General features: G+C 57.8%; 3 protein-coding genes across 4 annotated transcripts in view; 1 reads left to right on the forward strand and 2 right to left on the reverse strand.

The window, feature by feature from the left end:
- Positions 1-485: 485 nt before the first annotated feature.
- Positions 486-15,276, reverse strand: ADCY3 (adenylate cyclase 3). Of its 2 annotated transcripts, none has more exons than XM_030491039.1 (20): positions 14,038-15,276; positions 10,070-10,219; positions 7,547-7,677; positions 7,150-7,261; positions 6,630-6,757; positions 5,778-5,936; positions 5,539-5,701; positions 5,302-5,460; positions 5,035-5,177; positions 4,787-4,948; positions 4,620-4,707; positions 4,389-4,505; positions 3,883-4,142; positions 3,718-3,799; positions 3,170-3,328; positions 2,579-2,725; positions 2,335-2,448; positions 2,136-2,262; positions 1,807-1,931; positions 486-1,515 (listed from the first exon to the last, which is right to left on the reverse strand). In XM_030491039.1, the coding sequence occupies exons 1-20, from the start codon at positions 14,710-14,712 to the stop codon at positions 1,333-1,335; spliced, it is 3,384 nt and encodes a 1,127-aa protein (XP_030346899.1). In that variant the 5' UTR covers positions 14,713-15,276; the 3' UTR covers positions 486-1,332. The 2 variants fall into 2 exon arrangements, with proteins under 2 accessions (XP_030346899.1, XP_030346898.1); XM_030491038.1 differs by having other exon boundaries at positions 4,787-4,951.
- Positions 15,277-17,305: 2,029 nt separating this feature from the next.
- On the reverse strand, positions 17,306-25,787 carry DNAJC27 (DnaJ heat shock protein family (Hsp40) member C27). Its single transcript, XM_030491046.1, has 7 exons — positions 25,536-25,787; positions 24,144-24,226; positions 23,509-23,578; positions 22,421-22,585; positions 21,844-21,966; positions 21,151-21,311; positions 17,306-19,794 (listed from the first exon to the last, which is right to left on the reverse strand). The coding sequence occupies exons 1-7, from the start codon at positions 25,620-25,622 to the stop codon at positions 19,662-19,664; spliced, it is 822 nt and encodes a 273-aa protein (XP_030346906.1). The 5' UTR covers positions 25,623-25,787; the 3' UTR covers positions 17,306-19,661.
- Positions 25,585-26,079, forward strand: part of EFR3B (EFR3 homolog B) — a 49,384-nt gene continuing 48,889 nt past the window's right edge. Inside the window, exon 1 of the mRNA XM_030491043.1 lies at positions 25,585-25,837. The gene's annotated coding sequence lies outside the window, so the exon portion shown is untranslated. The remainder of the gene's footprint in view (positions 25,838-26,079) is intronic.

The raw sequence follows: 26,079 nt of genomic DNA on the forward strand, positions 1-26,079 counted from the left end.
GCCACTGTGGCAAAGCCAGGCTTAACCCCAGTCTTGGGCATAACACCCTGTGTGAGTGGGACAGAGGGAGGCAAGTCCAGACTGTAAGACCCACCCCACCTCTCAGCTTGTATCCAGGGGGTATGAGCACCCTTGGAGGGATGCACTGGGTGGTGTGGGTGCCTTCCCCTCTCCAGCATCATTCCGGGTCCCTGGGGGTGCTGCTTTGCACCTGCAGCCCAGGCCCTGTGAGTGCAAGGCTGTGGATGTGAACTTCCTTCTGCCTGACAGGGTGGGGATTAAACTCCTGTATCATTCCCAGTGTTGAGGTACTCTGCTGCCAGAGCCAGCGGAGTGCCGAGGAGGCAGAGGAGTGAATGTCACTGGTGGGAGGTGCTCAGCCTCCCTTTTGAGGATCCCTCCAAAGACAACTTCCCCTTGGAAAGGCAACCAAGCCCTTCTCACCATATCCAAACCCCCACAAGAGAGCAGGCGCAGAATCAGGCTTTGAAATTCAACTGCTTCTATTCAAGAAATTAGCGGCGTAATTACAATCTGTGTGTGCCTCCCTTCTCCCCCCAGGCCTGGCAGCACCGGGTTTAACACACCAGTCCCCTCCTCGCCTGGTCCCTTGTCCTCTTTTCCATCAAGCAAGAGCAAAGTGACTGCAGCATCCACGGGGCAGCGTCCAGACAAGCGCAAGCGCTGCTGCAGGGAGGGAACAGGCACAGTTAAAAATATAAATGTCAATCTGTACTCTTATATATATTTATATATATGAAATACACAATATTGGTTCCTTTTTCTTCTCCCCCAAGTCAAAGGCAGCACTGTGCTCTCCATCTCCTAACTATGGTGGGTTGTGACGAGGATGAACTTGGTACAAACTAACAGCAAGTCCCGGATGCTCTCGGTTTCACCCAGCAGACAGAAGAGACGTGGTGTCTTCCCATCCGGCCCTGAGTTTGGATCTCCTCGTGCCGAGTGCGCGGCAGCCAGGGCCCGTGGTGCTACTTCAATGTCGTGCTGTCCCCTTGCACGGCTGGTGGTGCAGCCGCATGCCACCGGCCCCATGCCCGCCGGGGGCTGAGAGCTGGTGTGCGCTTGCACGCGAGTGTGAGCTGCTGGAGGAGCCCCTGTCTCCCTCCTGCTCAGCTGCAGGCGCAATGGAGCAAACCTCCCACCAGAAACCTCCAGCAGGGGCTTGGAAAGGGTTGTGCCAAGGGGTTGGTTTCTCAAGTTTGGTTTCAGATCTGGACTGCAGTGGGGCGGACGTCCCTGTGGGTCCCTCCCCGAGCCGCCCTGCTCGACGCCAGGAGGCAGTGGCTGTGGTGGCGGGCAGGCACCGGACCCTCATGAGCTGTCCACAACCTGATGGGGCAGGGTGACGGAGGAGCCGCTGATGAAGGAGCCCTGCTTCTCCCGGCCCTTGAGGAAGAAGGTGAGCAGCTCTCCTTTGCCCTTGACGTAGATGGCTCCCCGGCGCACAAAGCGGAAGCCGTACTCCTTCAGGATGAGGTGGGTCTCCTCCACCACCTGCAGGGACATGTTGGGCAGCGGGGAAGTCCTTGCATGGCACATGGCAGAGGGAGCAGGGACCCCCGTATGCTGCTTGGACAACAGGTCTACCTGCCAGCCTAGCTCCCACCCCATTGCCCTGGGATGCCCTTTGAGCATCACCTTGCCCCATGCCCAGCTCGGAGGAGCCAGCCCCAACCCTCACATGTGCTCCCAGCAGCACTTTCCCTCTCCCATCCACAGCCTGGGGTGTTTTGAGGGCTGCACCCCTCCATGGGTTGCCAATTTGTCCCCCCTTCATCACCCCACCTGTATGTTCCCCATCACGCCGGTGGACTCCATCCTGCTGGCCACGTTCACTGTGTTGCCCCAGATGTCATAGTGCGGCTTGCGGGCACCGATGACACCCGCCAGCACGGCCCCTTTGTTCATGCCTGCACAAGATGGGGAGCACAGGTCACCTCTGTGCCTGGTGACAGGGATGGGACATCCCAGTCGGAAGTAGAGTCTGTCCCAAGGAATGGGTGGGGACAATGAGGCTCCCCCCCCAGCCATGCTGCCTACAGTGTCCCATCACTCTTGAGGAAGGAGGGACAGGGGAGGCTGAGGCAGACCCTGCCCCACGCTCCTGGACTTGCCTATACGGAGCATGAAGTTGTTGAAGGACTGGTAGTTGATGTTCATCAGCGTCACCTTCATGGCTAAGGCAAAGTCGGCCAAGTCAGCCAAGTGCTGCCAGCGCTCCTTATCCGAGAGGGTCTCCTTCTGCAAGGACAGCACAGATCAGGCCTGCCCACCTCTTGCCCATTGTCCCCCATCCGCATGGGGACCCCTCACCTTGGTGCTGTAGCCATTGGCATTGGCATCAGGGGTCACTCCAGAAGCGGCCATGTAGGTGCTGCCAATGGTTTTGATTTTGGTGATGCACCGGAATTGGGGTTCATCCAGGAGCTGAGTCATGGAGACAAGACCTTCAGGCACCCCAGAGCCAGCGCAGGTCCTTCTGCCCCTAGATGGGGCAGGAAGGGAAGGTCTAGCCAAGCCCCGCACCATCCCCATGGCTGGCTCCATCCCAACTCACTGCGTCAAAGTCAGAGATGATCTCGTTGAGGAAACGCAGGCACTCAATGCCCCCATTGTTGATGCTCTCCTCCGTGTAGAAGTCGGCAAAGTTGGGGAGAGAGGCGAACATGACGCCAATCTCATCGTAAGACTGACTGTACAGCTCCTGGGGGTGGGATGGGACAGTGGTTGTAAGCCAGGGACGTAGAATCATAGAATGGTTTGGATTGGAAAGGACCTGAAAGCTTGTCTAGTTCCAACCCCCTGCCATGGGCAGGGACACCTCACACTAGACCATGTCACCCAAAGCCCCGTCCAACCTGGCCTTGAACACTGCCAGGGATGGAGCACCCACCACTTCTTTGGGCAACCAAAGAAGTGCCCACACATGACATCAGCACCTCCAGCAAACCCAAACCCTCCCATGAAACCACCTTCCTTTGGGACATGTGAAAATATGAGTGTGCTCCTCTGCAACCTCATAGCCAAGACATCATCTTCAGCCAACCAGAGATGCTCAACCAGAGCCTATGGCAAAGCCTCTGGAGCTGAAGCCCATCCCATCCATTCCCAAAATGGGAACAAAAACACCTTTCTGGGTGCCCCTTACCTCATCCCGCTTCTTGGAGCCCAGGAAGTGCCGGGCCACGTGCTCGGGCAGCATGTTGGTGACAAGGGCCTCATTCCAGCGCCGCATCTCATAGACCCGCTCCTTCTGGTCATGGACATCAATCTTCCAGAGGAAGAGGGTCCTGGCCAGCTTCTCCACCTGTGGGTAGGGGAATATGGCTGCACCCCCACTTCCTACCCACCAATGGGTCCCCTCCAGTACTGGGAGCATCCAGGGTGCTATGGGGCTGGTCTGGGCCTAGAAGAAGGTTGTGGGACAAGGTGAAGCCCTAATTTAGGGACATGAGACCTGCTCCAAGGTGCAAACAGAACCCTCATGGGGCAGGCATGGGCCTTAGGGCCACCATGTTTTTACGTACCCCTAACCATAGGGGTGAAATGGAAGTGTTCTCCTCACTGATGTGGTCCTGGAGAACCCTTAGGTGGGCTTCCTTAGAGAAGAGCTGGAGATGCTGCCTTGGAGCTTACAAGAAATATGGGCGGAGGCTGAGGCTGAAGACACAGAGGGGAGGGTAACAAGTCACTCACATGGCGAGAGAAGTAGTAGAAGCTGAGCATCACGATGAAGATCATCACAGTCATGGAGTACTTGGAGGGGACCAGCAAGGACCTGCGGCAGAGGTGACACGGCGTGGATGGGCGGTGGGTATGGCTGTACCCCCCAACCCGTGCCCACCCCCTGCCACCCCTTACGTGCTTTGCTGGCCGCGGCGGCGGTCATACTGGTCAAAGATGTGCTCCCAGGCGTAGATGTTGACAGCACCGGTGGCCCCAGTGATCAACACCATGAGGGTCAGCTTGACCATGTGGCTGACCTGCACCAGCATGATGGTGGCCACCAAGGCCAGCAGGGCAATGTAGCTGTAGTACTTGGGCTGCTCCCCGCAGCCGCCTGGCTGGGGTGGCCCCGCAGTCCCGTTGCCCATCCCGCTGTGGTCCTGCCAGCAGCTGAGCTGGGGGCACGAGGGCAGGGTGAGGAGGGGGACATGGGAACAAGGTGCACCTCTCCATGGGCTGCATGGGCACCCAAAGGGACAGGGTGCTTTGAAGAGCAGGAGGAGGACACCCAACCTAAATTCCATCCCCCCTACAGTGCAGCCCTGCTAATTGCTTTAACTATCAGCTGTGCACAATTATGGGCTGCTTGGATGGAGGTTGGAGCAGGCTCAGCCCTGCTGGCACCAAGGCTGGTGGCTTACCATGTCCACAATATCTGCCATGGTGACGATGATGATGGCAGCCATGGCCCAGGTGTTGCGTGCCCAGCGGGTCCTGTCAATCCAGGTGGAGAAGGCCACGAGCTTTTTGGGGAAGACCTGCGGGGAGATGAAAGTAGTGGGGGTTTGCTCAGGCAGGACATGGTGATGGGACATCATGGACATCACGGGACATGACAGTGTCCCATCACCATGAATGATGTCCTGTCTTACCCGGGGAAAGATGGCAGCCAGCGAGCAGATGGTGAGGATGAGCAGCAGGATCTCCCCCACCACGAAAGTCACGTAGTTGGCCACCAACCTGCCAAGAAGCCCAGGAGGGGATAGGTTTGAAGCCTGGTGGTTTGGGACCACCCATCCCCACCACCTCCCTGCCATACCAGGGGTCAATGAAGACCTCCACTAAGGCGGTGAAGAAGAGGACAACACAGGAGCAGCTGAAGGCAGCCCCGCTCTGCTTCTCCTTCTCCACTGAGTAGCGTGTCTCCATCTCAGGGTCAATGAAGCGCATGGAGAGCCGGAAGGTGCTCTTCCCCTTCAGCCTGCTGGCAACACCACCCATCAGCGCCCAGCGGCACTGGCACATGCCAAGCCGTGCCGGGCCCTGCCGCCGGCCGGGGTGACTCACGCCTGGACGGACTCGCGCTCCAGCAAGGCTTCGTTGAGCAGCTTGTTGAGCTCCTGCTCGTTCTGCGAGGCGTCGATCACCCGCTCAGCCAGGTCCCGCAGCCGCAGCCGCCGCCGAGGGTTGGGGAAGGAGGGGTTCACCGCCTGCGCCGGCACAGCCGAGCATCAGCAAGACCACGCTGGCATCGGTGGGATGTTCAACCACCATGGTGTGGCTAACAGCAGCCCCCCAAGCTGCTGGAAGGGGGATGCTTTACATGGGCTGTACCTCTCCATCATCCTCTCCGCACTCCAGGGCGCCTCTCACCCGGGCGTCAGGCTCCTCGGGCTCCTCGGGGCTGACGCAGGCCAGGCCGAGGCTGCCGTTGCGCTCCTTAGTGTTGACCAACGGTGGGGAGCCGCCATGGGATGAGGCCAGCGACAGCTTCTGCAAGGTGAAGGTGGTGGGTCATGGTGGGGTGTTCTCCCTACCCTGGCTTGCCACAGCTTTGCCATCGCCACTCACCACCCCATTGATGCCATTGCGCAGGGGCTGCTTGGGGACCACGACGAGGTAGGTGACGATGCCCTTCTCTTTCAGGTACTCGCAGCGTGAGCCACCTTCACCCGGCTCCACCTCGAACTCACCCTTCAGGCAATCCATAGTGCTCTGGGAGATGTGCACCCTCCTGCCGGCACCGGGCGCCAGTGTCACCCATGGGTGCAGGGCACCCTGTCCCCCACCACCCCCCTGCAGATGCTCACCCGGGGATGCCACCTGCCTCCATCTTGTTGGCCACGGTAACATCGGTGGACCACACGTCGTACTGCCAGCGCTTCTGGCCCAGCACCCCCCCCAGCACTGTCCCGCTGTGCACCCCCACCCGCATGTCCACTGCTGTCTTGGTCTTCTCCCGCACGTAGCTGGAGGGGGGAGACAAGGTCAATATGGGGGGTGCCAACCCATCCCCACCCCACGGCTCATCCCCATCCCGACTCCTCATCATTAATTATCACCCCTCAATATTTTAATGAATTTTAGAGTCATAGAACAGTTTAGGTTGGAAGGGACCTTAAAGATCATCCAGTTCCAACCATCTACCACAGGCAAGGACACCTTCCACTAGAGCAGGTTGCTCCAAGCCCCGTCCAACCTGGCCTTGAACACTGCCAGGGATGGGGCAGCCACAGCTTCTCTGGGCAACCCGTGCCAGGGCCTCAGCACTCTCACGGGGAAGAACTTCTTCCTAAGATCTCATCTCAGTCTCCCCTCTGTCAGGTTAAAGCCATTCCCCCTTGCCCTGTCCCTATAGGCCCCTTTAAAAACCCCCTATCCAGCTTTCTTGCTCCAGCCCTCAGAGCATCTTTGTGGCCTCCTCTGGACTCACTCCAACAGCTCCACGTCCTTCCTGTGTTGTTGCCCCCAGAGCTGGAGGCAGGACTGCAGGGGGGGTCTCACCAGAGCTGAGCAGAGGGGGAGGATCCCCTCCCTCGACCTGCTGGTCACGCTGCTGGTGATGCAGCCCAGGACACGGTTGGTGTTTTGCAGAGGCTGCACCTCAGCCCACCAGTGCCCCCTGCCCACCCTGGCACCCACCCCGAGGAGAAAGCCCTTACGAAATGGCCTCCACCATGGCCAGCCCCATCATGATGGAGCAGACAGCATGGTCCTCCCGGTACTCGGGCAGCCCGCAGATGCAGTAGTAGCAGTCGCCCAGGATCTTGATGCGCAGCTGGTGGTATTTCTGGAGATGGGGGGCACAGTGTCAGCCCCACAACCATCAGCTGTGACCCCCCCAACCCCTTTGCTGCCCCCATCCCTCTCCCAGGCTGACCTTGACCCACACAGAGTCTCCTGCAGCCAGCAGGGACATCATAGATCATCGGATTTTCCATTCCCACCCTGCCTTCCCCCAGGGCTCGGCGGGACCCCGGCTGCACCCTGGCTGGGGGAGGCCCCCCCTGCTTCCCAGCTCTATTTTTACAACACAAGGCAGGGCGTCTCCAGCATCCCGGAATGTTAAAACTTTAACCTCCTCATCCCCATCCCAGGATGCAGCTTTCAGCTGGGGCTGGAGCAGGGTGGTGGCTGAGACCTGCCCCACTCGTTATATGCCAGGAGGGGGGGGACACTCACGGCTGCCAGCTTGTCGAAGCGGGCGAAGAGCTCGTTGAGGAGCTTCACCAGCTCCTGGGCGCTGCAGTAGGAGGAGAGCTGGGTGAAGCCCACGATGTCTGCGAAGAGGATGCTGTGGGGAGCAGTGGGTAGAAGATCAGCTCCGTGTGTGTGTGTCTCTGGACCCCCCTTCCCTGCTCTCCAAAGGAAAGGCTGGTTTGGGATGTGGCTGAAAACGATGCTCTGCAAACCAGGGCTGGAGCAAAAAGGTGCCCCAAGCCATGGTGTGGCTGGTGGCTGTCCCCTGTCACGTTTTGCTTTAGCTTTAAACCACCCCAATCTCTCCCCTTATTTCTAGCCAAGACAGCAAAATGCACATTTTTGCCACAAGGATGGCTCAGAAGCAGGATGGTCCTACCTGACGTTCTCGTGACGGTACATGTACATGGTGTTGAACTGCTGCATCTCCTTCTGGCTCGGGTCCTTCTTCATGTCCTTCAGCATCTCATCGGCCACGTGCTTGGGCAGGATGGAGAGCATCAGCCGCTCCTGGGGACGGGGCAAAGGAGAGAGTTTGCTGTGACACGAAGCCAAGCCTGTGCCAAGCACAGCAACGTGTGGTGTAAATGCACAGTGCAAATACACAGTGCGAATGTGCAGTGCAAAGGCACAGTCCAAACACATGGTGCAAATGCAGAAAAGTGACATTTCCAAGCTCCTGGGGCCTCACTGCTGGACGTGACCATCCCCGGATGGATCCCAGAGCTCAGCCAGGTCTTTAGCCCAAGCTCTGAGCCACACGTGGGGAAGGAGCCATGGGTGGAACAGGAGCTTTTCCTCCAGGTGAGAGGAGTAAGCTTGGAGCAGGGTGTCCCAGGGCACCCCAGGGAGCTGGGAGCCATCAACCCAACTCCAAACCCACACCCACAGATGGAGAGGATGCACCCATGGGTGACAGGTCCTCCTTGGCGATGCCTTCCCAGTGATACCAACCACTGCTTCTTTTCTGCCCTATTTTATAAGTTCTCATTGAGATTTTTGCAAGTGGGAATAAATCCCAGTGAGGGAAGAATGGGAGAGTGGAAGTTTTGGAGCACTGCAGCCACCAACCACCCTGTCCCTGGAGCTGTGGGAAGGAGGGACAGTCCCACACGCTTATTTGCACACTGGCTGATGAGCTGCAAAGTTTCCTTGTGCTCCCCAGATACTTTCTGCAGGCACAATATAGAGAATCAAAATGCTTTGGATTGGCCAAGCTTTTATCAGCCCAAATAAATCTGGGACATGGGGCTGGGAGCTACCTTGGGGGCTGCACCAATATCCCCAGGGTCCCTGTGAGCTGCTCCAGCTTGTCCTGCCCTGGTTGGGTCAGAGCTGGTTATAGGGACCGGGATTAAAGCACACTAGGGAGGATTTATCAATTCAAAAGCATGGTGAGTGCCCCACGTAGGGCGTAGGGGCGTAGGACTCAACTGAGGTCGCCCAGGAGGATCAAGCCTACCTGGGGACATGGAACCCGTTGCTGGCCCTGCAGCCCCAGAGCCAGAGAACAGATAGATCTGCATGGCTGTGCGTGGGGATTCACACGAAATGTAAGTAACTTGGTTAATGAAGTGGGTTTTCCCCCGGGACTGGGGGTGTCTGTGCGCAGCCGCAGCAGGGCTGTTGCTGGAGGAACGGCACCGTGTCCCCATCCCAGTCCCCATCCCCAGGGAGTGCTGGTGGGAAGGAGTGCAGGAGCTCCTCAGCTCCTCTGAGCAATGTTAACCTTAGCTCTGCCTGTGGGGCTGCCAGTTCAGCCACCACCGATGATCTGGAGGGAGGAAAGATGGATCTGGCCATGAGCATTGCTCCCTGCTCTGCGGCCCCGCTGCCCCGAGCCACTTGGCCTCATGCTAGCAGCCTTTCCTGCAAGATCACAGGCTATTTTTAGCTCAATTCCCTAAGAAAACAGAGCTTATGTGATAATAAACCCATGTCCCTTCCTATACTCCTTCAAACCTGCAAGCTGGAGCCTCGAAGGCACTCTCACTCGGAGCATCTCCCAGCCTCAGGATTTGTCCCCATCACCTAGACCCTTCCCTGTACCTAACCCCTTATCAGACATCAGAGCATCCACGCAGGTTTTGCAGCAATGAGAATGCCAGCAGCACTGGCCTGGCCTCACCACGTGTCTCTTGTTGCCATTGGGAGCAAATTGCTGGCAGTGGATCAACCAGATAAGAGATGAGAGATGGGGACAGAGGCCCCAGATAAGGTTCTAAAATTAGCCCAGCTCATCACTGGACAGCAGCTGGAGACAACAGGGTTTTGAAAGAGCCGGCTGGCACCACACTGCCTGCTCCCCTCTGACAGATCCTCTTGCCTGGTCACCACGGCACAGCGCCAGCACAGACATGTACATGGGGGTCTGCCACAGAGGCATTGCCCCTGGGATGAGCAGAGAGCAGATGGCTGTGCTTGCTGCTGCCAGCTCGCCCTTCCCATCATGGTCTGCTGCACGAGAAGCCCATGAGATGGCTGCGGCTTGATGGGGACCTGCTGCATGGCCCTGCTCAGCAATGGGGACCTGCCATGTGGTTGTGCCTGGGGACAGGGACATGCTGTGTGGCTGTGCCCAATGACAGGGACATGCCATGTGGCCCTGCCTGGAGGTGGGGACCTGCTTTGTGGCCATGCTCAGGAATGGGGATAGCTTGGTGGTGGCAATGGCAGGAGCTGGCAGACCCTGGAAGAAGACGGTCACATGGAAAGTCCCCCCATTGGGAATAGGGTGCAAAGCTGCAAATGCATTTCCCGCCATGGGTCCTCCTGTCCCCCTCGGCACCATGCAGGGTGCAGGCTGTGGGTGCTTTATCCATGTCTCAAAGCCACACCGGTGTTCCATCGCCATCCCCTGCCCTGTCCCCATGCTGTCATCTCGCCCAGCCGTGGCTCCTACCTGCTGCTGGCTCTGCTCCTCCAGGTTGAGCTTGACCTCGAGGGACTGGTGCGCTTCAAGGAAGGCTTTGCGGTGCTTGCGGTCAGCCATGTAGTAGGACATGGTGCCCACCGTGATGGCACAAAGGTAGATGGCAATGTTGGACAGGATCTTTGGGGACAGAGAAGAGGAGACAGGGGTGAGCGGAGACATGAGGTCATGGAGACACTGCAAGTCCCTGTTTGGGCAGCACAGCCTGATGGGTGAGAGTGGATAAAAGCCTTCAAATGCTGGAGGAGGACATAAAATACACGCTGGAGATAAATCACCAAGTCACGGCCACCGTGAACTGCTGGTGGGCTCATGCGGGACGTCACGGTGGCTCTGCAGGAGGGGTCTGGCTGGGGATCATGCCCTGAGCGTCCCAGGATGCAGCATGGTCCCCGGCGGCTGACGCCACTTCATTAGCACTTGCAGAGATGTTTTGGAAAGAGGCAGCAGGTTGGCAGGGGCTGGGTGCAGCCCCAGGGGACGGCGCTGCTGCAGGCAAGTGGCTCTCACGTGCCATCCGCTCCTTCCACAGGAATTGCAGCCCTTTGTGAAGAAAAAGTCAGTAAAACCACAGCCAAGGCTAAAATCGTGTGTTTACTTATGCTCCTGCCCCTCTGCATCCCTCTCAATGTCCCCAAGGCTGGACCTGTCCCATCCCACAGGCTAGACCCCAGCTCCATGGGCTGGAACCCATCCTCCAGGCTGGATCCTGTGCCCATGGGCTGGACCCCATGTCCCTGCAATCCAGGAGGGGACACAGCAGGTTTGGAGATGGGAGCAAAAAGCCCTTAATGGAAAATCTGACTGACGAGGGAAAGTCAAAAGTGTTCAGTTCGTTTAGTCTAGAAAGGGGATGAGGGATGGGGAGGATGTGATAACAGGCTCCAGCTATGCCAAAGTGGCAATGGGTACGTGGGCCATGGGCTGTGTCACAATTACTGTGGAGGAGGCAGTGGGAAGAGCACGGAGCTGTTCTGGGGCTCATCTCCATCAGGGATGCGCTGCCATGCTCAGCATCCTTCTGATCCCAGCTCTCCAGTACCAACTTTGTCCCACCCCTGGTCCTCATAGACCATCTTGGTTGGAGGAAAGCCCTAATGTGATCCTGCTCCTGTCCTCGGAGGTTTTATCACCCAACTGCATCGAGCCCCAGGCAGGCTGGGTCTCACCACACGGAGACAGGGAGGAGCTGCTGACCTCTTTTACACAGGGGGAAACTGAGGCACAGACGAACCAGGCCACGTGCAGCAGTAAATACAGAGCCCTGGCACTGTGTGCTGGCTCAGCACCGCATTGGGGTTAAGAAGATGGTTTGCAACAAGGAAATATTCTCTTTTTTGTGGGGGGGAAAGAACATGAGGAGTGGGGGAGAGTGCCCGGGACCCTCAGCTGGTGCCCCAGGGCTGGATCCTGCCCAGGTCCCACTGCTGCAGCTGGGGATCCCTGGGAAGCCCCTGCACTCGTGGCACAGCAGACTGCAAGCAAAGAGCTATCTGGAGGTGGGCACCAAGAAGAAACCCCCAAACCAAGCAGCCACTTGCTAGTTTTAACCAGCCTCTTGGATTGCCATGACAAAGGGCCACTCTGCCCAGGCTGGATGGGCAGGGGGCAGCTTGGCACTGCTTGGCACAGCTCAGCACACCGGGGCTGCCAGAAACCCCAGGCGTCTGCTCACCCGGCACAGCCACATCCCATGCTGAGCATCTTCCAGCTGCATCCTGCAGCCGTGGAATGGATGCTTAGCCCCAAAAACCTTCACCAGTGAGTGCCCTGAAATGCAAAACACATCTCAAGACCCCAAATGCTGTGGGGAAAGCCCCAGCACAGAGGAGACCCCAGTCCTGGCACATTCACTGGTTATTATTTGCACTTAGCAATGTGGGGGCAGAGAGAGCAAGACACGCACAGGAGCGTGCAGAGCCAGTGGAACAATCCTTATCTTTCCTTCCCCATCCAATCCCAACCATGTCCTGCAGGAAAGATCCTGGTAGGATGCACCAGGCCCATCCAAACTGGGACCAAGCCATTGGCCAAGCACAGGGATGCTTTGCAGCTGGTTTGCACGCAACCATGGCAGATATGGCCTCAAACACCACCAGACCCTGACCCCTGCCATGATTTCAGCCTCCAGGCTCCTCCTCGATGGCCAGCAGCGGGACAGAAGCTGTCGGCATCTCTCATGAACCCTGCCAGGCTGCGCCGGCCCCGCTCAAGCAACATCCTCCAGTTCATCCTATTAATAGCAATGCCCTCCGGGAGCTGCACCACCAGCTATAATAATAAAGCATATGATGTTTATTTCTGGACATAATGTTCCTCCTTTTGCAGCAGGCAGAGGCTGAGGCATGCCGCGTTGCCAAGGTTTTACCGGCCCCGGACTCTCCATGCCACAGCAATGATTAACACAGCAGCGCATGCCTGCTGCCGGCCAGGGGGATGCCCGCATGGCCCCTCACCTCCTGCATCCCATGGCTGGTGGCAGTGAGAGTTTTCCTTGCCTTTGGATCGGCCACGTTGCAGGGTTTGCATCCCAGAGAAGGAGCAAAACCTCGGAAAGCTGCTGGTGCACAGGGATTTCTCCTGCTGGTGCGGTGCCTCCACCCGAGCATCACTGGGAGGGCACCCACGCTGCCGCCCCAGCACCCAGCCTAGCACACTCCAGAAACGGTGCCCAAAAAGTGCTTTTCTTTGCAAAACCCTGTATGGCACCAGGAGATGTCCCATGCCAGGGGACCAGGTCCAAAGCACCCACCCAGAGACAGGGAAAAACCAATATCTTTGGGCTTTTTGGAGAACAGGCTCCATTGTCCAAACTCTTAGAGTGACCACAGGCTCAATACTCCCCAAACATCCCAAAAAGCAAACAAATACCTCCTCCTCCTCTCCTATGTAGGCTGGGAACAGCTGAAGATCTCCCAGGACCTAACCCAGAGCATCCCAAATTCCCATAGCATCTTCCCACGGAGCTCACGCCATTACGGGATTTCCAGTGGGATTTCCCTGCTGCCATCAGTAGCCACCAGCACACAAGTTTTCAGCTCTGGCTTGTTTTTCCCCTCTCTACCCCAGCCGTGGAAAGATTCCCCAGATCAGTGGGTGCATGAGTGGCCAGTGGGAACATCTGTGGGAGGAAAAGGACAAGGCCAAGCCATGAAATCCACTGATTTAAGGAATAAAAACAATCTTTAGCTGCTCCAGGTGGGTATTTCCCAGGAAATATTAAGAACCTGATGGGCCAGGGACCACTCTCCCCCATCTGAGCCCCATGTCCCCTCCTTTGCTGCATACATGAATTAGTAGCCCATCTTTATGGCCATGTTTGGGCTTGGGGATGCTGTTTCTCCAGCTTGGCTGGGGCAGAAAGTCATCAAAAAGCCCCCCTGGGCTCTGCTCCAGGCATGGGGCTGAGTGATGGGCATTGCCCAAGAACCACGCTGGGGCCAAGCGGCTGCCCGGCTTCTTCCTCCTGGGAAAGCTCCAGTGGCTGTTTGCGAGCCCAGAAGCTGAGCTCCTGCCACCTTTCTGTCAAAAAAGGCCATCTGGGGACATTTTTAGCCATTTTTGCAATTCAAAAGGGAATTGGTGCAAGCAAGGCCTCCGGGCAGGGAGCCCGCAGTCCACCGTGCCTCAGTTTCCCCAGCAGCTCAGCCACACTCCGTGCACCTTGGGTGGCTCCCGGGGTTGGATCTGTGCTTGCAGGGTCAGGTCTGTGGCCGTGCGCCCCAGCACCCCACTGCCCGGATATGTTCTGGGGAGCTCCGTGATCCCAGCAAACACCACAGTCAGCTCGCAGGGTTCGGATCAAAGCCAGCTTTAGGGTTAGGGCATAGGGACAGGGATGGACCCCACAGTAACTCATGGGAACACCAAACGGGAATGATTTGCCTGTCAGACCCCACCACCGCAGGGCACCCCGTGCCCCCTCACCGGCCCCGTACCTGTCTGAGCAATGTGCCTTCATCCAGGGCATCCTGGCGCTGCTGGGCGACGGTGACACCGAGCACCAGCGTGTGGATTCCGCAGGAGATGGCGGTGATGAGCACGATGGGTGCCAAGCGCAGCGGCAGCGTGATGAAGAAGGAGAAGACGAAGAAAGCCTGCCAGCCCACCGTGTCGCTGGCCTCGGGCGAGCGGGAGAAGTTGAGACCCAGGTAGCAGAAGATCTGGGCCAAGATGAGGAACCAGAGGATGTAGGGCAGGAACCTGCGGGCCACCCGCTCGGGGAGCAGCCTGTACTTGCAAAGGATGAAGAGCAGCACGTGGGTGACCAGCCCGGCCACTGCTGCCAGCACCGGGGCCAGCTTGTCAGGGGCATAGACCACGGCGCACATGATGAGGACGTAGCAATCGAAGAGGGCGGCGAAGACCACCAGCACCAGGAGGGTCTCATGGCGTTGGCGACGGAAATAGGTCTGGTAGAGGTTCTCCAGGGACTCAGGAGTGAAGGTGAGGCGCATGAAGCGGGGCAGGCAGAGGCAGGGTCCCGAGCTGCGCACCGTCACCTCGTGGGTCCGCCCCACGCCATGCTCGGGGTCCGACGGCAGGCTCACCGAGTAGTCGGCGGAGTACTCAGCCGAGCACTCGGGCTCTGAAAAAGCCCTGTTCCTGGGCATCGTGGCGCCTTCCCCTGCTCCGGCCCCGCAGAAACGCCGCGGTTCCCCGCGCCCCGATGCTCACCGGGGTATCGCCCGCAGCATCCCCGTCTCGCCGGCCACCGAACAGCGAGGCCTTTCACCTTCTCCCGCAGCCTTAACCCTCAATCCCGCTGCGTGCCGAAGAGCGGCCGACGGAGGGAAAGAGGGATGAGCATAAATAACCGGCGGTGTGGTGCGGGGAGGCCGGGAGCAGAAGGCGCTTTCCTGCCCAGCTCCCTGCCAGCTCTCTCCCCAGCCCTTGCGCACTGCCAGGTTGCAACCGAAGCGACGCGGAGCGGAAAGATGTCGCGATGCCTCCCTGCTCCTCCTTCGAGGGCAGCCGCTTCGGGGGGCGATCCCCGGCGCTCCTCCTGTCTTTGCCCCTTCCTGAGAGCCTTCGTTCCACGGGGTTGGATGGACGGATGGGTGGAAGGATGGATAGAGGCGATGGATAGACGGAGGGATGGAGGGCCGGGGGCCGCAGCCTGGGCAGCGCAGGTGCCGCCCCGCCGCCGGGAGCGATCCGATGCGCTGCGCTTTGCCTCTCCCGGCCGCAGCCGCATCCTCCGGCGGCCCCGCCGCCCGCCTCCGCCGCCCCCTACGCCCGGGGCCGCCCTGCCCCGCCGCCCGCTCGGTCTCCGCGGGGCCGGGGACGAGGCGGCGGAGGCGGCGGCGGGGGCATGGCAGCGGCTCTGGGGACGGAGGGGGCCGGGCAGGGCTTACCCAGGGCCGGGGCGGGCCCCCACCGCCGGCCGTGCCGGTACCGGTGCGCCCCGGTGCGTCTCCGCCTTCAGTAACCCCGTCGGTGCCGGGTGCGGGCGGCCCTGCTGCCGCCAGGGAGGGGGAACCCGGCCGGTTTCCGGGTGGATTTGCCCCACCTGTGTCCCTCCCTCGCTGCTGCCACCTCCATCCTCTCCATGGCCCGCCTCCAGCAGCTCGCACCCCCACAGGGACCCACACGTCCTGAACCAAGTCGCGGGTGTCAGGGACCCCAACCCCGGCAGGTGGGCAGGGTGCCAGGCCATACACCCTAAAACCTGCCAGGCTGTCCTTGGCCCGACTCTGCTTCCTCCGCAGCCCTCTCTGGGGTCACAGCCCCCTTACAACAGCTCCCCCTCCAGAGGGGAGCAGGGAAACACCAGGCCTTCCCCCAACGCATCCCCCTTGCCTACACTGCCCAAATCACCCCCAAAACTGACTGATACCCCCCTGAAACCTCTTCAGAAAGCTACCCCTCCTCTTCCTCGTGTTTCAGCTCTCCTCTTGCGTCCTGGATCTGGAACACTGGCTGCAGTTCAGAGCTGATGGAGGTGCCCTGAAGCAGCCCCCTGCCACCACGAGTCCTCCCTGATCAACCAGAGAATCACACTTGGCCCCATGAAGCTGTACCCACTGCCTTCCTGCAAGTCCTCACCCCAGCAGTTCTAACAAGAGGCTATCTCAGCTCCTTTGCCAGGGAAGTAATTGCTTCTGTGCAGTAATTAATACCAAAATGATAAGCCAAATCCACAGCTCCCCTGAGATTTGGGGCATAGTCAGCATTACTCCCATTTTGCTGCAGCTGAAGAGGAGCACAGGCAAGTGTCAGGGACTTGGGCTGCCCAGCCTTGCCCTTGCCTTGGCCAGCACTGGACAGGGACACAAGCCCTGGTCATCTGCCCTGGGACATGTTCCCCCATGGGGAGCCCAGGCTAAGCCATCCCAGGCTGGCCATGGACAGGGCACATTGGTTGGGAAGGTTAACTGGTCCAAAAGCCAGCAAAACTGGTTCAAAGGCCAGCAAGGGGACCCATCACTGGTTCGTGAAGCAGGATGAGCGTAGCCTTGTCCCAGAGGAAGGTTCATTCCTGGGCATGTTACAGGATGCACGAGCCTGGAGCGGCAGCAAGGAGCAGACCACGGCTGTTGGGCACAGGCCAGACCAGAAATACTATGTCCTCCCTGCCTGCCAGCTCCACTGAGTGCTGAGGGGCAGGCAGAGCACAGGCCGGGCACCACCTCTAGGCACACTAAGGGGAGGTTTCTCATTCCACAGGTCTTCAAAGGTGGCTCCCAGCTGCATTTCTGGATGCTGAACAGGAAACCTCTTCATCTGGATTCAGATCCTGGTGCTTTCACAGCAGGACACATGCTTCAGCAGCAGGACTTGCTCTTCACACGAGGCAGGAGGACGTGGGACTCTTGGCCTGAGACAAAGCCTGGATGGTGGCAGCTTTGCTGAAGGGACCTTGAGCTTGGGGTCCTGATGGAGCTGGCATGGAGCAAGCACACTACTGGGGCTGCTGGTGCAGAGGTGTGTGTGCATGGCGCAAGGACGGAGCTACCCCTCTGCCTCCTCTGCCCAGAGCCAGGCTCCACCGCAGCAGGGTGCATCCCACATCATGTCCCTGTGGGACTCCCAGGGCTGCACTGATCCCTTACCCAGCTCCCACTCCTGCGGAGTTGATTCACAACCTCCATCATCACCCTCGAGGGCAGCTCCTCACCACCAGCCTTGGCCAGACCCAGCTGGGGAGGAGAGAAATGAGTCAAAGGGCAATTAAACATTAACAGCAGGCAGTCACCGCAGGAGGACAGCTCACAGGGCTTCCTTTGTTCCAAAGGGGGGGTTTAATTTATAAAAATAACACAACTCAGAAGGTCACCGGCATGGCTCGATGTGACATGCGTGTGTAATGGTCTCCAACGGTCCGGTCAGCTCTGTAAACAGACAGCAGAAACCCCAAGACTAACAGCCAGAGTCACCTGAGGAACAAATAGGAGGGACCATACATAGCACAAAAGACCTGGAGAGCTCCTGAGCAGCAGGAACTGAGGAAGCCTTTAAACCACTCCAGGCACTGAGATCTCACCCTCGAAATGAAGTGCACCATTCAGCAAAAGGATTATTTACCCTTCTCAATGGGGGATAAAAAAAATACAGAGAAATAGGTTTGAAGACAGTATTAAGTGGTTTCCTCCACTAGGCAAGCAGGGAAGTTTGCAGTGAACTCCAGAGCACCATAAAATGTGTGGAACGAGTCCCTGTCGGCATAACTTGCCACAGCTCCAGTGCCTGCCCTGCTGACCCCCCCCAGCCCAGCTTTTTATGCACCCGGGAGAGGGAAAATGGAACTATTCTGAACATTAACCTCTTGTAGCAACATCTCCCCTTGGTCATTTCCACACTGGAGGACCAAAAAGGGCTTCCCAGCAGGAAGGCTTACTTCTTCCCAGCACCAGAAACCAGAGCAAGAGCAAAATGATACTGGCTTTAAAGTCCCTTAATGCTTGCTGTCAAAAAGTGAGAGGGGGAAATCTACTGTTGATTTCTGATACATTTTGAAGGGGAAACACAGAAAAGCTGCCTTGAAATGGGAAAAAAACAAACCAAAACATATTGCACTGACCATAGGAGAAAACACTTGAACAGGATACCTGTGGGGTGAGGTAAGGACACACACAGACACACTCAGCGGCTTTCATTTCATGGCTTCGTGTCCTGCCCATCCCTGCCAAGCTCATACAGCAGCAAGGAGATAAAACTGGGCCCTGGAAATAACATGAAATCTCCCGTTTGGTCTCCCCTAAGAGCCTGGCAGCCTTCACAGCTTTGACCTCCCTCACGATCACAGCAGCCAGATCTCAAGCCTCTGCAAGCACTTTTTGGGGTGACCAGCAATGCTCCCCTCTAAATCAATGAGACTATTCAAATCAAACAGCAGCTATGACTAGGAGGGGGCAACCTGCACCCACCTGCTGATCAGCAACCTATAAGGCAACCAGCAAAGCAGGGTGACGCTGCTGTGAGAAGAGAAGAGAGAGTTCGGGAGAACATGGCCCTTCCACCCCTCACCTAATCTGAGAGCGACATGAGGCCAAGTGAGCAGGCAGCTCGCAGGCACTCACACAGCTCTGCAGTGTGGGTGAAGCTCAGGAGATGAAGCTGGTCAGGGGGAGGAAGGGCAGAGCTGACAGGCAGCGAGTGGAGGGTGAACTGCCTCTGCCTTGGGTTGGCACCCTCTTCCTGCTTGCAAATAGCCAGGGCCACCCACAGCTGAGGACAGTCACCCATAGGGAATGGTGGCACCTACCCAGAGCTCGCTGGCACAGTGTGAGTAGAGGGATGGGAGGGAGGGAGCATGTTGCTTGAGGAACTGCAGCCTTAAGGGCTCTTCCCGAGGAGTTGAGCTCAGGGAGATGGAAGGAGGCGGTGGCAGGAGACTCTGTGCTGTGATAAGTAGGTGGAAGAGCCCCAGTCCTGCAGAAGGGACTGTTCCTGGCACCGCAACAGCCTGGGGAGGAAGGGGAAAAGGACACTCTGGGAGCCAGTTTCTCCCTGCAGTAGGTTTCCTGAAGCAACCTGCCCTTCTCCTCACTGTCAAAAGCAGTATTGTTGGGTGTCAGCTGGCAGGAGCCAGCTTTGCCCAGGATGCTGAACTGCCGCGGTGCTTGGCAAGTGCTTCTCAACACTTCTAGCCTTGCAGAGGCGGCTCTAGGATAACCCAGGGCTGACAACTGACTGCTCTCCTGGGTATCCTCCACCCACGACACCAATGCTTTCAGGAGCAGCAGCTTTCAGATCAGACCTCAATCTGCTCCTGCTGCATCCACAGGTTAGAGCCACGCACCCAAACTCCTCCACGGCTGGTAACTCTCTTGAGGTGCAACACAGCCGAGAAGGTGGGGACCTCACTGTTTTCAGCACTTACATCAGCCATGACCTGGGGCCATGGATGCAGGGAGGGCTCTGGGGTGCCTCTGCCCTCCTCAGCACTCTGCCCCTTTCCAGCACATCTCAAGGCTGCTCCAGTTGATGCAGTCCTGCTCCCATGGGTGGCGCTGGGAGAGTATGTGTCCGTGCCAGCGGTAAGCACGAGGAGGAGAGAGGTGCCCCACAGGAGCTAGCTGGGAGGAGGGGAAGTTTTCCAGCTCTGAGTGGCTGTTCCCTACTTGATGTTCTTGAGAAGCGCGGTCCGGGCGTTCACCACCGCTTTGAAGGCGTCCTCGCTGCCGGGAGCCACACACTTATCGGGGTGGAGCAGCACAGCCAGCTTCCGATAGGCTTTGTTCACTTCATCCCTAGGAGACAGGACAAGAGTGAGGGGACCCAGATGACACAGCCCGGCTCAGCCTTGCCCCCGCTGGCAGAGCACAGCAGGGCCAGGAGCTCCCCTGGTGCTCAACAACCCTGGGGAAATGCTTTTGAACCCTTCTCTCAGCAGCATAAGGACCTCCGGGCTTTGGAGGTGGTGCTATGAAGAAAGAGCTGCAGAAAAGCATACAGGGCACTTCTTGCTGTGGCACAAGCAGTGGGGGGGAGAACCCCTCTCCTGGGGCAGATACACCCCCTCCACCATGGGACTATGCCAGCACAAACGCTCCCATCATGCCAGACACGTGCCTGTGACACGTGTCCTGGTGTGCTGAGTCTCTGGCACCAGGAGAGCAGAAAGCTGGGAGACAGCGTGGGGGCACACGCACCCTGACTCAGCTTCACATCAAACCGCCTACACGCTCCGGGCGAAGGCACTGCACATCACTTCAGCCCTTTAAGCCTCAGGTGTCTGGTCCAAGGCAGACACCTCCAGCTCCAGCTGCAGGCCATGGAGAGAGGGGGGCACCTCCTGCGGGAGGCGAGTCCGTCTGTGCTGGTGATCACAGCACAAACTGCCCCACAGAGCTCCTGATCTCTCCCCACGGATGGCAGGGGGCGGGAGAAGGGGTTAGACTTAACATCTACATTTCAGAGAGCCGACAGAAGGAATTGTGAGTCCTGAATGATATGTTATCCCAAAGTCTCCTCTCTAGGCCCTCCGCAAGGAGTACATATGTTTCTGAGAGCAAGATATAGCTCTGGGAGCTTGTTTTAGCTGCCCAAGTCATACAGCAGAACTGAGAGATTCAATATCCAACCTCTTATGCCAGCACTGACCAATTCCACCTGGGTAGAGGTCCTCCGAGGAAGACAAGAGAAAGCTTGACTTGCGGGAGTATCATTTCCAGGTGGAAGAGCTGTAACATCAATCTCTTTTGATAATGTGGGCAGCAGCCTTTACAGCAGCCTGAAAGCTTCTCTGGACGTGGAGAGCAAGGAAAGTAAAGCTGGAGCTACTTCAAACACATCTGGCAAGGGAGTGACCAGAAATGGTTCAGCCTAAAGGTAGGATGCAAGTCTGGGCAGCTGGCAGGGCTGAAGTTCATCATTCCCCCTTGCCCCCAGCCTGGCTTGTCTGTCAGAACGAAATCTGGTGCTCAGGACCAACGGTTTCTTTTGCATTGCCTTAATTTTGTGGCTAGATATTTGTGCCCAGTTGCTATATAAACCAATGTGAGCTTATCAGCAGGCAGCTCACTAAAAGATCACAGATGCAACCAGCCTGCCAGGTCAGAAAGATTAGAGACAGACACACAAGCAAATGCTGCAATCTGCCTCACCTCGTGGCTCCAGGTTTGACCCCCAGCATGTCCCAGCTGTCCTTGCTGTTGCGGATCCTGCGAATGGCATCCGCCTGCTCTTTGGTGAAGCCAACCCCCATGCTGGAAGAAGGGCGCTTCCCGCCGTTGTCACACAGGTCGATGATGGCAGAGTAAAAGGTCTGCAGACACAGGAGGAGTTAGCAGGAAGGAATGGTCCCCAGAGGTGGTGGCAGTGCATAGGAGATCCCGCTGCCCTTACTGGCTGCAGGCTCGTCCTCTGAAGCCTGGGGGAGCATTTGTGCAATTGCTGAATGTTCAATTCCCACTGCCTGGGCCGTGCGGAGCTGAGATTCCCAGTCTGGGAGGATCTAGTCCTTGCAAGGATTGTGGGACAGACTGAGGAGGCTAAGCCTCACATTTACCTCACGCCCACTTCAGCCCAGTGCTAGACCTGAATAGGTGATATGAGCCTCTCTGCTTCGTGGTGGGATCATCAGTTCTGAGTAACACAATGCTAGAGGCAGGTCAGGTCTTGGAGGACTAACACTAATCCTGAGCTAAGCAGCTATGGCTTTCTCAGGGCAACATTTGACTGTGAAGACACCTCTGGAGCAAAGGGCCAAAAGGTTTTGTGGGATCCAAACAACTCAGGGGATACCCTACCATCATATCATGGCTCAGTGTGCTCTCCCCACCTTCATTACACCTCACCTGAAACATCTCGTTGATTCCTTCTCCTGTTTGTGCTGATGTCTCAAAGTACAGAAAGCCCCGGCTCTCCGCCCAGAGCCGCCCCTCGCTCTCATCCACGCTGCGGTGCTTGGTACTGTCGATCTAGACCAGGAGAAAAGGCACAGATGAGAGCCCAGCCAGGGTCTGCAGCGGCAGCTGGAGGAACACAGCTCCAAGGATGATCATCTAACAGCAGTTAAGAGGCCTGTCTGGTTGGAGAGCTGTTTGCTTATCCTGAAAGGATGGAGGCAGCGTGGAAAGAAAAGCACAGAAAATTCAAGTGAAAAGGGCCTTTGAGTTTAGTCCAGAGACAGTGTCACCTCTACTTGATCCCTTCCTGACTGACAAGTGGCTACCACATTCTCAAAACCCGGTTGAAATGCGGTCTCCAGTGCTCCTCACACACACATCTGGCTCTTAGAAAGTCTTTCTACAACCTAACATTTCCCGTGTTGTAGCTGGAGCTCAACAGCTTGGGCTCAAGCCGGGAACACAAGCAGCCCTGAGGGCTGTTGATCAGGACTGCATGGCAGCCTGGCTTTCCCCCACAGCCCACCTTGTTTGCACAGACAACGAAGACAATGTTCTGCATGTTCCCATGGGGGCCCAGCTCCTGCTTCATCTCAGCCAGCCACGTGTCCAGTGCATCAAAAGACTCCTTTTGTCCGACGTCGTAGACCAGGATGACTCCCTGTGTGTCCTTGTAAAACTCGTTCCTCACCTGTGGGGACAAAGGCAGAGCATGGGCACCAGTGACAGCCAGGATGAGAGCACATGGCCCGGTGGGTTTGGGTGATCATCATTTACCTGGCACCTATTTGGTTCTGTGATAAAAATCTCACCTCCTCACAAACAGAATAGTGCAGAAAAATGACAGATGGGGAACCCACCTGACACCTTGACCACACTGCCCTCAGGCACATCATATGATTGTGATCAGCCCATAAAAGATTCACCTCTACACACACACAAAAGCAGAGGCACAACGGCAGACAAGGTATCAGACCAGCTCCTGGGGAGACTGGAAGATCTGTGAGTCCACTGAGAGGCCTGTTGGCATGTGTGTGTTTCCCTGTGTGTCAGCAGCAGGGCAAAGCAAAGATCCAGGGCCAGCCACTTGACCTACTGACCACATGTCTAAGCCCAGCTACTGGTGGGACCTGCAACATGTCCATCTGTACATGCAGGTGTGCGTAAGGGATCTGTACCAGCAGCTGGAGCAGGGCTGCAGCCTCTGTGGCTTGTCTGCCCAGTGCCGGCAACAGGGAAGACCGAGGATCCCCAGGACAGCTGCTGGAAGAGTCTACAGTCAGCTACAGGACCTGTCCACTCTGCTCTGCTCTGGTGAGACCTCTCTGCAGTCCTGCATCAAGCTCTGGGGCAACAACATAAGAAGGATGTGGACCTGTTGGAGTGAGGCCAGAGGAGGCCACAAAGATGCTCTGAGGGCTGGAGCAGCTCTGGTATGGAGACAGGCTGAGAGAGCTGGGCTGGTTCAGCCTGGAGAAAAGTATTTTCAAGTTTCCCACTCCCAAACCCAATTTCAGGCAGATCTGAGGAAAACCAAGGGGTGCCAAACACTTCTGAGATGGGCCAGCTGAGGGCAGACCTGTGGCGTGCTGCCCAAGGCCGAGTCTGCCTTACCTCGTAAAAGAATGGGTGTCCTGCCATGTCAAAGATGTTCACCTTGATCTCTCTGTCTCTGACCTGCACCCTGAAAGAGAAGTGGGAAATTCTTGAGAAGGCTCTTCCTCAGCCCTTGCACAGGCTGGTTCCCCGCAGGAACACGCCCTATCTCTGCAGCTCTCTGCAGAGAAAGAGCTGGGTGATCAGGGACAGAAATATCATAGAATCACAGAATGGTTTGGGATGGAAGGGACCTTAAAGCTCATCCAGTTCCAACCCACTGCCATGGGCAGGGGCACCTCCCGCTAGAGCAGGTTGCTCCAAGCCCCTGTGTCCAACCTGGCCTTGAACACTGCCAGGGATGGGGCAGCCACAGCTCCTCTGGGCACCCTGTGCCAGGGCCTCAGCACCCTCACAGTAAATTCGGTAATTAGATCTGAGCGCCGGGACAGAAAATCACCTCTAGAGCCTTTCATACAAGGAGGATACCGCCAGCTCTGGATGTCACATGGTAATGGGGAGCTATGCTATCAGAGGAACACTAATTATGCAGATTATTTTATTATTAAAGCAAAAATGCAGATTATGCTGTGGAAACTAAGGAGCCTCAGCAGAGGCAAGCACTTGCTGCTCCTCACCACAAAGGTACGTACTTTGTGACGCCGTAGTCAATGCCAATAGTTGCCAGGTATTTGGAAACGAACCTCTTCTCACAGTAACGCTTTATAATGCAGCTCTGGGAGAAAAGAAAAGGGACTCTCAGCAGGACGGCACCACAGACCATAATATTCACATTAACAGGGAATCTGCTGACAGCTCCCACCAGCTGGATGGCTGCTGAGACATCAACTGTGCTCTAAGTCCCTGAACTAGCTAATTAGCCCACAACCAAAGGACCAATCTTTACCAGGAGCAGCTTTCTTTCTGCAAAAAGAAAGGAAACCCACTGGTTGTCAGTTATTCCTTACCTGGTTGGAGATTGGAGTGCCAAGAAACTCTGATTTATTCTCCTACAGAAAACATGCAGCCTGGAGGAGCTGTGTATTTAGGGGCCGGGGGGCAGTCAGCTACCCAAAAGCCACAAAGAACATTTTGGCAGCCCAAGAAGGCAGCAGGAGAAGCTCATTCAGGGTCACACGAGGTCCCTCCAGCCCTGGTTCTGCCCCTGACTGGCAGAGATACTGTTCAGTGCAAGCAGAGGTGTTGGCTGCTATCAGCCATCAGGAGACAAATGCTGTGAGGATACACGCCACCTGCCACCTCTTTGCCCACTCACTCTGTCCTGCAAGATCCTTCTGGATTTGCTTGATATCCGTGAGGCGTTTGTCTGCCCCACGGGAGTCCTTGTGCTGTCAGCAGTTTAACAGGACCGCGTTTATTTAGCAAGCACAGAGAGCAGCACTTCAGAACAGAACCTGGCGGGGAGATGGAATAACGTCCCGGAAAGGAGCCAGCTCATCCACCGCAGCAGGAGGAACGGGGGGTCCTGGTGACCCCCTGACCAAAGCCGAGCAGGGCAGGGCAGGGCTGGGACGAGCTGAGGAAGGCACCAAGGGCTGGATACACGCTTCCTGCCCTCGGGCGCTGCACCGCGGCATCTGTGGCTGCAGCACGGCCATGAGGGCTCCGTCTGAAGAGAGCGGCCACGGGAACGGGCGCTCCTCAGCTGACAGGTCCCGGAGGGACCCAACCGCTCGGGCAGGGGTCGCGGGCCGGGAGCTGCCCGCCGCCCGCACGGAGGGGCACGCCGAGCGCCCCCCCGCGGCCGCCGCCGTAACACCCGCGGCCAACTGCGCGCCGCGCCGTGCGGCTCCGCCCGATCGCCACGCAGCCAATGAACAGCGGCGCTACGGCGTGAGGCCCCGCCCCAGGGCTGTCAATCTTCCACTCACACCCACCGCCCGGCGTGGCCCGCCTCCGATTGGCTCCCGCCGCCGGCACAGCCACCAATCCGCAGCCTCTCTAGCAGAGCAGCCGGCGGCTCTCGGCTCCCCATTGGATAACTAGCCTGCCCCCGCCGCGCACCCACCAATCGCAGCGCCTACCTTGCCCACCTCCGCGTTGCCCATGGAGATGACTTTAACCCGCAGCGACTTGCGCGTTTCCTTCCGCTTGGGCGGATTCGCCTCCATGGCGCGCCGGGGCGGCGCGGGCCGGGCCCGGTTGAGGCGGCGGAAGAAGGAAGGAAGGAAGGGAGGGAGGGAAGGAAGGAAGGGAGGAATCGAGGGAGGACGGGAGCGCGGCGGGGCCGGAGCCGCCTCACCGCGCTGAGCCTCCGCTCACGCGAGACTTCGCCAATCCCCCTCAAGCCTCAGGTCGAAGTTCTCGCGAGATTTGGCTCTCACAGGTGCCGTTAACGTCCCGCAGGGGGCGGTAGTGAAGTGCGGTGGGGGGGCAGGCCCGGGGCTCCTGCCCTTCTCCTCCCCTCCTCCCTAACCTCCTTACCCTGCCTTGCCCTGGGGGTCAGCAGTGAAGTGCCATATGAAGGGCAAGGCCTGCCCCAGAGCCCCCTTCCCGCCCCGGGCAGCCCACCCTCCCCGCCCCCCAGGGCCTGCCCTCAGCCCCTGGGCACGTCCTCAGCCTCTCCAG

This window comes from Strigops habroptila, chromosome 6 (assembly GCF_004027225.2).
Source record: "Strigops habroptila isolate Jane chromosome 6, bStrHab1.2.pri, whole genome shotgun sequence".
Classification (NCBI taxonomy): domain Eukaryota; kingdom Metazoa; phylum Chordata; class Aves; order Psittaciformes; family Psittacidae; genus Strigops; species Strigops habroptila.

What these genes read in the sequence shown, in the direction of transcription:
- ADCY3 (XM_030491038.1), bottom strand. Translation starts at nt 14,712, where the DNA reads ATGCCCAGGAACAGGGCTTTTTCAGAGCCCGAGTGCTCGGCTGAGTAC. An exon ending in GAGGCAGGTGGCATCCCCGG is followed by an intron (nt 5,702 to 5,777) that starts GTGAGCATCTGC and finishes CGGTGCCGGCAG; the next exon opens with GAGGGTGCACATCTCCCAGA. An exon ending in GCAATGGCATCAATGGGGTG is followed by an intron (nt 5,461 to 5,538) that starts GTGAGTGGCGAT and finishes TTCACCTTGCAG; the next exon opens with AAGCTGTCGCTGGCCTCATC.
- DNAJC27 (XM_030491046.1), bottom strand. Translation starts at nt 25,622, where the DNA reads ATGGAGGCGAATCCGCCCAAGCGGAAGGAAACGCGCAAGTCGCTGCGG. An exon ending in GCAACGCGGAGGTGGGCAAG is followed by an intron (nt 24,227 to 25,535) that starts GTAGGCGCTGCG and finishes CTTTTCTCCCAG; the next exon opens with AGCTGCATTATAAAGCGTTA. An exon ending in GACACCCATTCTTTTACGAG is followed by an intron (nt 22,586 to 23,508) that starts GTAAGGCAGACT and finishes TTGTCCCCACAG; the next exon opens with GTGAGGAACGAGTTTTACAA.